This window comes from Physella acuta, unplaced genomic scaffold (assembly GCF_028476545.2).
Source record: "Physella acuta isolate Inbredline_101_S28 unplaced genomic scaffold, ASM2847654v3 ptg001527l, whole genome shotgun sequence".
Classification (NCBI taxonomy): Eukaryota; Metazoa; Mollusca; class Gastropoda; family Physidae; genus Physella; species Physella acuta.
In genome coordinates this window covers 76,104-89,029 of record NW_026733042.1, presented here as the reverse complement: position 1 = coordinate 89,029, position 12,926 = coordinate 76,104, and the positions used below count along the sequence as shown (strand labels likewise).

The 12,926-nt window shown below is 39.9% G+C and overlaps 1 protein-coding gene across 2 annotated transcripts in view; it reads left to right on the top strand.

Annotated features, from left to right (window-relative positions):
- Nucleotides 1–682: 682 nt before the first annotated feature.
- LOC131928617 (uncharacterized) overlaps nucleotides 683–12,926 on the top strand; it is a 49,953-nt gene continuing 37,709 nt past the window's right edge. For both annotated transcript variants that reach the window (XM_059284689.1, XM_059284688.1), the window contains exons 1-8: nucleotides 683–806; nucleotides 1,578–1,655; nucleotides 2,108–2,355; nucleotides 2,622–3,550; nucleotides 4,099–4,295; nucleotides 5,877–5,983; nucleotides 6,628–6,724; nucleotides 7,256–7,322. In XM_059284689.1, the coding sequence (XP_059140672.1) occupies nucleotides 2,108–2,355; nucleotides 2,622–3,550; nucleotides 4,099–4,295; nucleotides 5,877–5,983; nucleotides 6,628–6,724; nucleotides 7,256–7,322 (1,645 nt within the window). In that variant the 5' untranslated portion in view covers nucleotides 683–806; nucleotides 1,578–1,655. The remainder of the gene's footprint in view (nucleotides 807–1,577; nucleotides 1,656–2,107; nucleotides 2,356–2,621; nucleotides 3,551–4,098; nucleotides 4,296–5,876; nucleotides 5,984–6,627; nucleotides 6,725–7,255; nucleotides 7,323–12,926) is intronic.

The window sequence follows — 12,926 nt, the reverse complement described above, 5'->3', positions numbered from 1 at the left end:
TTTCGATCAATTCCTATTAGGCCTACAACCGCGAAATAACGGCTAAAACTAAAACTCGCTTTCTAACATTGCTTTTTTTATAATTAAAACAAGTGACGTCACACCATCTGACACCCCCCACACCGTCACAAAATTACGGACCCCCCCCTCCCCCTACGAGTGTGACGTCATATATGGACGACCCCCCCCCCCCCCCCCCCCCCCCCACCTAAGCATGCTTTTTAAAGCCAGACTCTTCCATCTCTCTCCTTTCAAACCAACAAGCACTTACGGATCTAGATATTTAGTGTTTGAACTTGCGTTGTAGGGCCCTACTCAAGAATGCACATTGACATTACATTACGTTACCCATTCACTTATTTTATGTCTTACTAATGATTTTCGAGACTACTCTTTTACTTTTAAGATGACTTAAAAGTAATAAAAGTTTCAGTATCTTATTCTTACTTTAAACCTGTTAGCTCATTCTAAAACTGCAAGGGAAAGGTCTTACAACTAATTAATAATTAACTTTGAAATTTAGATTCTAGATCTAGAATCTAGATCTAGATTCTTAGATCTAGAAGACTAAATGTAGATTCTAGGTCTTCTTGACTTCTTGACATCAACTTGATTTTTAAAATAGAGTAGCCGCCCTTGTTTTGTGTCTGCTGTACTTCTTGGAGATCAATATGGCGGCATGTAAACAAGCCCAGTTGTCGTGCAGCAAGCATTGAGACGACTCATAAAAATGACTGATTCAAACTTTAATTTAGTTTTAAACCCAAAAATTTTCCAACAACAATTTGGGAAATAGCTTTTTTAGGGTATTTAATGCAACATTTCAATTATATAAATATAATGAATAGTAGGTCCCTATAAGGTGTAACTATAGAGTATGATATAGGCCTACTAATTTTAGTTTAAGTGTTAAGTTAGTTAGCCGTTGTTGCGTGTTATTAGCAGGTCAGGGTCTATTTAAAACTATTTTAACATTTTTATTTTTTATTTATTTATTAACTTATCATGAATGTTAATGTTAATAGATTTAAATCTAGAATCTATATTATTTTTTATATGAGTGGAAGCAATTTTATTTAATATTCAGATCTACATCATCTAATTCTAGTCTAAGACTGAAAAAAAAGCTTTTTAAAAAACAAAACATTCTAATTTTCATTTTTTCATTGTGATTGATTCATTTATTACTAGAGGTCTAGATCTAGATCTAGAATCAAGATCTAGAGATAGATCTAGTACTAGGATCTAGTACCTATATAATTATAGATCTAGGTGTTATTATAGGGCATATTATAGGCACTAATAATTATAATTAGAGCCTAATTATTATTTACAATTAGGGCCTACTAATTTAGGCCTATAAATTAAGTTGCTTATATCTTGCTGTAACATTAGCCTACATAATTCAATATAATATAATTAAATATAGATCTAGAGTAATAAAACAGTAGGCCTCATATATTAAGACTGTAGAGCTTTTATTTCATATTCATTAGATACTTAGATGGATCTAGAATCTATCTAGATCTATTTGTTTTTAAACTAACCCAGATCTTTTTATTGCTACTTTTATACAGGACCAATGCAGCAACAAGTGAAAACCCTTTCAGTACAAATGTTGATGAGACTTGGCCTGTGCCAGTATCTGTGAAAAGGTGTTCTGATTTATAGGCTTAACAAAAACAAATGCTTAATATTTAAAAATATTCACTCGGCCTGTATTTTATTAATAAAAGTACATAGACAACCTTTTTAAATAAATCACTAAGCAACATATTTTTTTTAATTTTTTGAGCATACAATAATCGGAAGTAAAAAAAAATTTTGTATTTGAAATCTAATAGCTAATTATTTGATTTTAAGAAAAATGTTTATGGTTTAATTAATTATCATTTTATTTAATGAATTTAAACCCATATTATATTTAAAAATTGTTAACTTAAATTACAGAGCAAAGCTCATTATAATTTGGATTCAAGCTATATTCAAGTCATATAATGCTAAATAGAATTTGACAAATTCTCCCCAGCTGAAAAGCCTGCAGTTTTTTTTTAACAAAATCAGAACATTATTTATTTACATAATTTATTTCCTCTATCCAAAACAGATGCCTGTGACAGTAGTTCCTGTCGTTCCCCTTGATTTGAACAGGGCCCCACCCAAGCCTTTTCCCAGGCTACGTTATGGCAACTTCGAAATATTCAACCATTTACCTCCCTTACACAAAAGCTTCACCTCAGGAGAAGACCACTCTAGTCGTGTTGTTAATGAGCAGATTTTCCAAACTGTTTGTCAGTGGATGGACACTTGGCAACCATGGCAACAGAAGAATTTTCTATATGGAGTTGCCAATAGGTTTGTATCATGATTAAGTGTATTTTATTTTAATACTTTGGTATTCAAGAAATTAGGCCTAGATTTTTTCTTCATCGCTTATTATTTATAATACTTATTTATATAAGCTATGCCCCTGCTCCTATTATTTTTAATAATTTTTTATAATAGCTATGTCTGTGTGGCAAAAATGCCGGCTTAAAGATTTATTTACCTTTTTGTTAACTGTATTGAAAAGGCAACCCTTTCTCCAAATTAAATTAAATTAAATTTTTTTTATTCCCTAGGTGTAATGTTGCCCAACTGGAAATATTCTCGACGACCTTTGAACCCCTGCGTCACAGAGACTACAAGTCAGTGATCTCCCATGGATACCCCCTCTCCTCCCTGATGGAGAAAAAGCTGGTTACAAAATCCCATGGGGTTAAGAAAAAATCCCATTCTAAAAGGAAGGTCTCAAACACAGCCCATACTCCAAACAAGTTAGTGAGGCTAGCGCCAGTTGTAAGTGCCACACTGGTGAGACCAACACCAGTTATAAGCATCACGCCAGCGCAGCATAAACCTAAGGTTAATGAGGAAACTGATGAAATGAGGAAGAAAGTTAAAGATGAAGTTGGCCCGAAAATGACAGTGGATCAGTATGTTTCTTTGTTGTCTTCTTCCATTCTGCTGTCTGCTTTGAATGATGTCCTTACTTCAGGATCATCAAAGAAAGCGTCGGTCGATGGCTTACCCACCTGGGAGGGTAACCCTGGTGTTCTCAGGATCCCCGAAATATCACTTGACCCACTCACAATAACTGTCAATACAGGTGTCGGTGAGAGAGAAGTCACGATGACAGATGAGTTTATTGTGACAGATAAGACTAAGTTGACAGTTGGGACTAAGATGACAGACGAGGCTATGGTAACAGATGAGACCAAGATGACGGACAACACCACAGTGACAGATGAAGCCATGCTGACAGATGACACTGACCCACAAATAGATGCCAGACCTTCAACCAATCAGAGCCAAGCCACAAAATCGGATGGCCAGACTTCATTAAAATCTTCAGCCAAGTTTCTAGGTCGTGAACTGGAATTCACTGGCGAAGAAACAGCTGATGCTACAAGAGAGAAATGCAGTTCTGGGGATTTTCGATACAGAACATTTTCTTCCTCCGCACCAAGCACAAGGGAATATTTCGACAGAAAAAGACTAGTGCACCTAGGTGAGCCAGCATAACTATTTTAAGCCAATTTTTAATTTCTTTTTACACATATTAAGATTTTGGCTGAATCTGGTATGGGCATTTTGTCTCAGTCACATATGAACTTTTTAGCCGTGTCAAGTATGGACATTTCAGTTAAGTTCCATATGGACATTCTGTGTGAGTCATTTAAAATAGTTTTTTTTACTGAGTAACAGATGTACATTTTGACAAGAGATATTTTGGCTGTAACAAATGAACATTTTGACTGATAAGAACTTCCATGTATAAAAATGTATATATATATATTTTTAAATGGATTGACCTAGTATAAAGAAATTTTTTTTATTTTCCACTAAAAACTCACTCACCCCTATCACAAAAAGAATTCCCTTGACAAAAGCAATAAGCTTATTGTTAATTCTTTGAAACAATCTCTTTTATCATCTCAGATTTAGCACTGTCCCTTTCTTTTCTAACTCCCTCCCTCCCATCCCGCCTACATACACACAACATTTGTTAAAATCTGTGAATTGACTGTGAATAAATTAGTTGTTTAATCTACACAGGGCCAATGCAGCATCTTTTAAGGACTGGTTCAGTACAGAGGCCATTGAGACTTGGATCCTTGCCAGTTTCCTTGCAGAAGTTGGCCAAAAACTCAAAGTTTTGGCCTGCTGAGCCCCCATCTGGCAAGTTTTTTCATCAGCCCAAGAAACAAGAACTGGCCACAAATTTTAAAGAACAGCTGGACACAATATGGAAAGTAGGTCAAATTTTTAAAAAACTTTATGAAATTTTAAAAGTTCAGATTTGGAAGTAAAACAAGAAGGATACAAAATTTGTAATTTACTTCTAAAGTGTTAAATAATTTGTTACATAATGACTGGTTGGTAGAGCGTTGACTGCTAACCTAAAAGCGCTGAGTTCAGTTCCTGGAACCCCTTTCCCCTTGTGCACATTAAGCTCATTATCTGGGGACAGCAACCCATCTAGAAGAGAAAACACCAACATAAAACAACAGCTCTTTTGCAGATTGTTCTCTGGTGAACAAAGACTGGGCCGTATGGTGTGTAACATCTTGGCACATAATGCTTAATTATGTTGTAGGAAAAATGTGCGTAACATGTTGGCACACAATGCTTAATTATGTTGTAGGAAAAATGTTTTCGGACTCGTTGCTTGATCCATTCTGATCCTACAATTGAAGACAAAGAAGAAATTTAATATTTCATCCCATTGATACTTGACATTTCAGTCAGCACTCTGCCCAGCTGATTTTAGTATTGTACGATGACAACAGTTTATGGGGTGGGTGTAATAGACTTCATCTGTTTCTGTGGCCTTTCCCTTTAAAGGGATAATTTGACAGTAACTATCTCAGATGACTATAAATACTTGAATCAATATTAATGTATTATTCATCACATAACTGCCTTTAATGGGCCTGGTGGTCATTTAACCTTTTCATAACTACATCTCTCTGACTCCCGTCTAGTGGTAAAAAACTGTAGTCTTAGTCAGAAATATTGGGTTAATTTTTCCACTTATGAACTATTTGTTTCACTTTTGTTGAATTTTGAACACATGTGAACATGTTTGTGTCCTCTGTCCAGTGGTTTGACCAGTGGGTTAACTTCTCTATGAACTATTTGTTGAATTTTGAACACATGTGAACATGTTTGTGTCCTCCGTCCAGTGGTTTGACCAGTGGGTTAACTTCTCTATGAACTATTTGTTGAATTTTGAACACATGTGAACATGTTTGTGTCCTCCGTCCAGTGGTTTGACCAGTGGGTTAACTTCTGCTCTTATGAACCATTTGTTTCTTGTCTCAACATGAACCTTGTGTCCTCTGTCCAGTGGTTTGACCAGTGGGTTAACTTCTGCTCTTATGAACCATTTGTTTCTTGTCTCAACATGAATCTTGTGTCCTCTGTCCAGTGGTTTGACCAGTGGGTTAACTTCTCCTCTATGAACCATTTGTTTCTTGTCTCAACATGAATCTTGTGTCCTCTGTCCAGTGGTTTGACCAGTGGGTTAACTTCTCCTCTATGAACCATTTGTTTCTTGTCTCAACATGAATCTTGTGTCCTCTGTCCAGTGGTTTGACCAGTGGGTTAACTACTTCTCTTATGAACCATTTGTTTCTTGTCTCAACATGAATCTTGTGTCCTCCGTCCAGTGGTTTGACCAGTGGGTTAACTTCTTCTCTTATGAACCATTTGTTTCTTATCTCAACATGAATCTTGTGTCCTCCGTCCAGTGGTTTGACCAGTGGGTTAACTACTTCTCTTATGAACCATTTGTTTCTTGTCTCAACATGAATCTTATGTCCTCTGTCCAGTGGTTTGACCAGTGGGAGAGCCATGAGAGGACAGCACTGACAAGGGAGGTGATCAAAGTCTGCTCACCTGATGTGTTGGATGCATTTTGTGCCTACGTCCAGCAGAGGTAAGGTTTGTCTGGCTTGTACATTTCAGAGTCGTATTCTCTCTTGGTGCATGTAATGAGGTGTGGTGAAGTGGTAACTCACTCATTTGCAAACCCAAAAGTCTTATGTTCGGTTCCTACTCTGGAGCCCATTGAACATCCCTGAGTTTAGCCATGATGACCTGACTTGAGTTTGGTAAAGTAAAGACTTGAGCCTAATACTGACCCCACAATTACTTCATAGAGAGAGGTCAAAGACAGATGAACTTTATCTGTGCTATGGACCTTAAAAACTAAAATAAAAAGTTTATCTATCAATTAATTGCATTGAGTGTCATGTTTAATGACAATCCTAGCAGGACTTCATTAACAACCAATCATTGTAAACACAACACATTTACATTATCATTTAATATTTACATTTCCATAATTAAAAGAAACGAGTGTAGCCGGATTTGCTTTAATTATTTACAGTACTTGTAGTAACATGAGAACAAATAAATATATATATAGTACACACTTATCATGCATATGTAAATATGTTACATGTGAATACTTAAGTATGCGACAGTTGCATACATACATATGATGTAAGTATATACTTACATGAAATCATCTGGAACAAATATCCAACTGGCAATTACTCAAATTCCGATTCCTCCTAGATTGAAAGATTCAAGGGACATAAACCATTTGCCAGACAAACTTTTGCTCTATGTGTTGTCTTTCCTGGGACCAGCAGATCTACTCCAAGTCTCCAGGGTAAGGTTAGATAGAAGCAGTGTTTTGTTCTAACTTTTTTCTCCAAGGGGGATGGGGGGGGACGACGACTCATTTTTCACTGGTAAAAGTATATATTTTCTGTATAAATTCTATTACATTCTTTCATTTTATTTTTTTCCCCAAGTTGTATAGGTAATGTCCTGTCCCATGGGTCCATCAGTTTTGTATTGAGAGGGGGTCTGATACATGGGCAACAGCTAGCTCTTCTCATCTTACTGTCCAGGCTTTATGCTTGGATTTACAATGAGCAATCATCCTGTGATCTATTGGACAATGGAGCCATTATTTTTTTTAGGTCAAGATCTGATGACAATGCAATGTGACATTAATATTCACATTTTATTAATTTAAAAAATTTAAAATGAGTGATTCTAGACTATATCAACAAGAACACTCATATTCAGTAGTTCAGTTGTTTCATTTAGTTTTAGCTGTACGATTTCTTAATAGGCCCTACTTAAAAGTAAAAACTAAAATACATGTTGACTATCCTCATATTTTTTTCTGCAGGTGTGTCGAAGATGGCGCTACCTGTGTGCCATGGATGACCTGTGGACCTTGAAATGTCTGGAACTTGGTGAGTAGATTTAAACCTTGTGTTAAAACAACAGTTTTTGTCTGAATGTTAAAACAGTTGGGTAAAGAGCAAAGTTTCTTTCCGGCATCTCTCACAAAGTTTCAAGCGCTCCCCAAGATAAATGCCTGAAAGAAACACTGGTCATAAACCAAGCATACATGAAACCAGCATACACCATGTAAAATACATGAATGCTGCATGTATAACACATACAATGTAACACAATATCAGGTAATACAACAGTTCCCAGAGAAATGCACTAACAGAAAACAGCGCTACCAAAAACTGCACAAACAGGAAAATGTGGAAATACAAATAAACTGTACTAATACACTTTAACTTTGTCATATTTTGTGGAAATATGTTTTTTTTTATTATGCCACAATGTACATACATGCAGTCATTCTTTGCTTACATCTATGAATGATCAATTTAAAGAAAATAAATTCCCTTGCGCACTTTTTGCTCGCAATTTTCTGTAGCCCAGTTTTCCATGTCATATCTTTCTTGTCACCGAATACAATAACTTTCTATTTTCTGTTACTTGGAATTTTTGTCCTGTCGATAGGTATTTTAAGTCAAATTGTTATTTGCTTTATTCATGCTTACAAAAAATGAACTCTTTGAAAATTATAATGAAACTGTAATCATTGTTTCACACTCACCACAGTTCCCCTTAAAAAATAGAAAAAAATACATGGTTTATAATTATAGAAAATATTCACTCTAGCTTGTGTTCACTTCCTACTGAAAATTGTAAGACTAACTAAACCCTTGAATCATTTTGTAGGAGAGAGGGAGGGGGTGGCCAACATACCAGACCTGGTACTAAGTGTTAGACTAACTAAACCCTTGAATCATTTTGTAGGAGAGAGGGAGGGGGTGGCTAACATACCAGACCTGGTACTAAGTGTTAGACTAACTAAACCCTTGAATCATTTTGTAGGAGAGAGGGAGGGGGTGGCCAACATACCAGACCTGGTACTAAGTGCCAACCAACTTAACCCTTGATTTTTTTTGTAGGAGAGAGGGAGGGGGTGGCCAACATACCAGACCTGGTACTAAGTGTTAGACTAACTAAACCCTTGAATCATTTTGTAGGAGAGAGGGAGGGGGTGGCCAACATACCAGACCTGGTACTAAGTGTTAGACTAACTAAACCCTTGAATCATTTTGTAGGAGAGAGGGAGGAGGTGGCCAACATACCAGACCTGGTACTAAGTGCCAACCAACTTAACCCTTGATTTTTTTTGTAGGAGAGAGGGAGGGGGTGGCCAACATACCAGACCTGGTACTAAGTGTTAGACCAACTTAACCCTTGATTCTTTTTGTAGGAGAGAGGGAGGGGGTGGCCAACATACCAGACCTGGTACTAAGTGTTAGACTAACTAAACCCTTGAATCATTTTGTAGGAGAGAGGGAGGAGGTGGCCAACATACCAGACCTGGTACTAAGTGCCAACCAACTTAACCCTTGATTCTTTTTGTAGGAGAGAGGGAGGGGGTGGCCAACATACCAGACCTGGTACTAAGTGCCAACCAACTTAACCCTTGATTCTTTTTGTAGGAGAGAGGGAGGGGGTGGCTAACATACCAGACCTGGTACTAAGTGTTAGACTAACTAAACCCTTGAATCATTTTGTAGGAGAGAGGGAGGGGGTGGCTAACATACCAGACCTGGTACTAAGTGCCAGACCAACTTAACCCTTGATTCTTTTTGTAGGAGAGAGGGAGGGGGTGGCTAACATACCAGACCTGGTACTAAGTGTTAGACTAACTAAACCCTTGAATCATTTTGTAGGAGAGAGGGAGGGGGTGGCTAACATACCAGACCTGGTACTAAGTGCCAACCAACTTAACCCTTGATTTTTTTTGTAGGAGAGAGGGAGAGGGTGGCCAACATACCAGACCTGGTACTAAGTGCCAACCAACTTAACCCTTGATTCTTTTTGTAGGAGAGAGGGAGGGGGTGGCTAACATACCAGACCTGGTACTAAGTGTTAGACTAACTAAACCCTTGAATCATTTTGTAGGAGAGAGGGAGGGGGTGGCTAACATACCAGACCTGGTACTAAGTGCCAGACCAACTTAACCCTTGATTCTTTTTGTAGGAGAGAGGGAGGGGGTGGCTAACATACCAGACCTGGTACTAAGTGTTAGACTAACTAAACCCTTGAATCATTTTGTAGGAGAGAGGGAGGGGGTGGCTAACATACCAGACCTGGTACTAAGTGCCAGACCAACTTAACCCTTGATTCTTTTTGTAGGAGAGAGGGAGGGGGTGGCTAACATACCCGACCTGGTACTAAGTGCCAGACCAACTTAACCCTTGATTCTTTTTGTAGGAGAGAGGGAGGGGGTGGCTAACATACCAGACCTGGTACTGAGTGCCAACCAACTTAACCCTTGATTCTTTTTGTAGGAGAGAGGGAGGGGGTGGCTAACATACCAGACCTGGTGCTGAGTGCCAACCAACTAAACCCTTGATTCTTTTTGTAGGAGAGAGGGAGGGGGTGGCTAACATACCCGACCTGGTACTAAGTGTTAGACCAACTAAACCCTTGATTTTTTTTGTAGGAGAGAGGGAGGGGGTGGCCAACATACCAGACCTGGTACTAAGTGTTAGATCAACTAAACCCTTGATTCTTTTTGTAGGAGAGAGGGAGGGGGTGGCTAACATACCAGACCTGGTACTAAGTGCCAGACCAACTTAACCCTTGATTCTTTTTGTAGGAGAGAGGGAGGGGGTGGCTAACATACCCGACCTGGTACTAAGTGCCAGACCAACTTAACCCTTGATTCTTTTTGTAGGAGAGAGGGAGGGGGTGGCTAACATACCAGACCTGGTACTGAGTGCCAACCAACTTAACCCTTGATTCTTTTTGTAGGAGAGAGGGAGGGGGTGGCTAACATACCCGACCTGGTACTAAGTGTTAGACCAACTAAACCCTTGATTTTTTTTGTAGGAGAGAGGGAGGGGGTGGCCAACATACCAGACCTGGTACTAAGTGTTAGACCAACTAAACCCTTGATTCTTTTTGTAGGAGAGAGGGAGGGGGTGGCCAACATACCCGACCTGGTACTAAGTGCCAGACTAACTAAACCCTTGATTCTTTTTGTAGGAGAGAGGGAGGGGGTGGCCAACATACCAGACCTGGTACTAAGTGCTAGACCAACTAAACCCTTGATTCTTTTTGTAGGAGAGAGGGAGGGGGTGGCCAACATACCAGACCTGGTACTAAGTGTTAGACCAACTAAACCCTTGATTCTTTTTGTAGGAGAGAGGGAGGGGGTGGCCAACATACCAGACCTGGTACTAAGTGTAAGACTAACTAAACCCTTGATTTTTTTTGTAGGAGAGAGGGAGGGGGTGGCCAACATACCAGACCTGGTACTAAGTGTTAGACCAACTAAACCCTTGATTCTTTTTGTAGGAGAGAGGGAGGGGGTGGCCAACATACCAGACCTGGTACTAAGTGTTAGACCAACTAAACCCTTGATTCTTTTTGTAGGAGAGAGGGAGGGGGTGGCCAACATACCAGACCTGGTACTAAGTGTAAGACTAACTAAACCCTTGATTCTTTTTGTAGGAGAGAGGGAGGGGGTGGCCAACATACCAGACCTGGTACTAAGTGTTAGACCAACTAAACCCTTGATTCTTTTTGTAGGAGAGAGGGAGGGGGTGGCCAACATACCAGACCTGGTACTAAGTGTTAGACCAACTAAACCCTTGATTCTTTTTGTAGGAGAGAGGGAGGGGGTGGCCAACATACCAGACCTGGTACTAAGTGTTAGACCAACTAAACCCTTGATTCTTTTTGTAGGAGAGAGGGAGGGGGTGGCCAACATACCAGACCTGGTACTAAGTGTAAGACTAACTAAACCCTTGATTCTTTTTGTAGGAGAGAGGGAGGGGGTGGCCAACATACCAGACCTGGTACTAAGTGTTAGACCAACTAAACCCTTGATTCTTTTTGTAGGAGAGAGGGAGGGGGTGGCCAACATACCCGACCTGGTACTAAGTGCTAGACCAACTAAACCCTTGATTCTTTTTGTAGGAGAGAGGGAGGGGGTGGCCAACATACCAGACCTGGTACTAAGTGTAAGACTAACTAAACCCTTGATTCTTTTTGTAGGAGAGAGGGAGGGGGTGGCCAACATAACAGACCTGGTACTAAGTGTAAGACTAACTAAACCCTTGATTTTTTTGGTAGGAGAGAGGGAGGCGGTGGCCAACATAACAGACCTGGTACTAAGTGTAAGACTAACTAAACCCTTGATTCTTTTTGTAGGAGAGAGGGAGGGGGTGGCCAACATACCAGACCTGGTACTAAGTGCTAGACCAACTAAACCCTTGATTCTTTTTGTAGGAGAGAGGGAGGGGGTGGCCAACATACCAGACCTGGTACTAAGTGTAAGACTAACTTAACCCTTGATTCTTTTTGTAGGAGAGAGGGAGGGGGTGGCCAACATAACAGACCTGGTACTAAGTGTTAGACCAACTAAACCCTTGATTCTTTTTGGTAGGAGAGAGGGAGGGGGTGGCCAACATAAAAGACCTGGAACTAAGTGTAAAACTAACTAAACCCTTGATTTTTTTGGTAGGAGAGAGGGAGGCGGTGGCCAACATAACAGACCTGGTACTAAGTGTAAGACTAACTAAACCCTTGATTCTTTTTGTAGGAGAGAGGGAGGGGGTGGCCAACATACCAGACCTGGTACTAAGTGTAAGACTAACTAAACCCTTGATTCTTTTTGTAGGAGAGAGGGAGGGGGTGGCCAACATACCAGACATGGTGCTAAGTGTTAGACCAACTTAACCCTTGATTCTTTTTGTAGGAGAGAGGGAGGGGGTGGCCAACATACCAGACCTGGTACTAAGTGTTAGACCAACTAAACCCTTGATTTTTTTTGTAGGAGAGAGGGAGGGTGTGGCCAACATACCAGACCTGGTACTAAGTGTAAGACTAACTAAACCCTTGATTCTTTTTGTAGGAGAGAGGGAGGGGGTGGCCAACATACCAGACCTGGTACTAAGTGTAAGACTAACTAAACCCTTGATTCTTTTTGTAGGAGAGAGGGAGGGGGTGGCCAACATACCCGACCTGGTACTAAGTGTTAGACCAACTTAACCCTTGATTCTTTTTGTAGGAGAGAGGGAGGGGGTGGCCAACATACCAGACCTGGTACTAAGTGTTAGACCAACTTAACCCTTGATTCTTTTTGTAGGAGAGAGGGAGGGGGTGGCCAACATACCCGACCTGGTACTAAGTGTTAGACCAATTAAACCCTTGATTCTTTTTGTAGGAGAGAGGGAGGGGGTGGCCAACATACCCGACCTGGTACTAAGTGTTAGACCAACTAAACCCTTGATTTTTTTTGTAGGAGAGAGGGAGGGGGTGGCCAACATACCAGACCTGGTACTAAGTGCTAGACCAACTAAACCCTTGATTCTTTTTGTAGGAGAGAGGGAGGGGGTGGCCAACATACCAGACCTGGTACTAAGTGTTAGACCAACTAAACCCTTGATTCTTTTTGTAGGAGAGAGGGAGGGGGTGGCCAACATACCCGACCTGGTACTAAGTGTTAGACCAACTTAACCCTT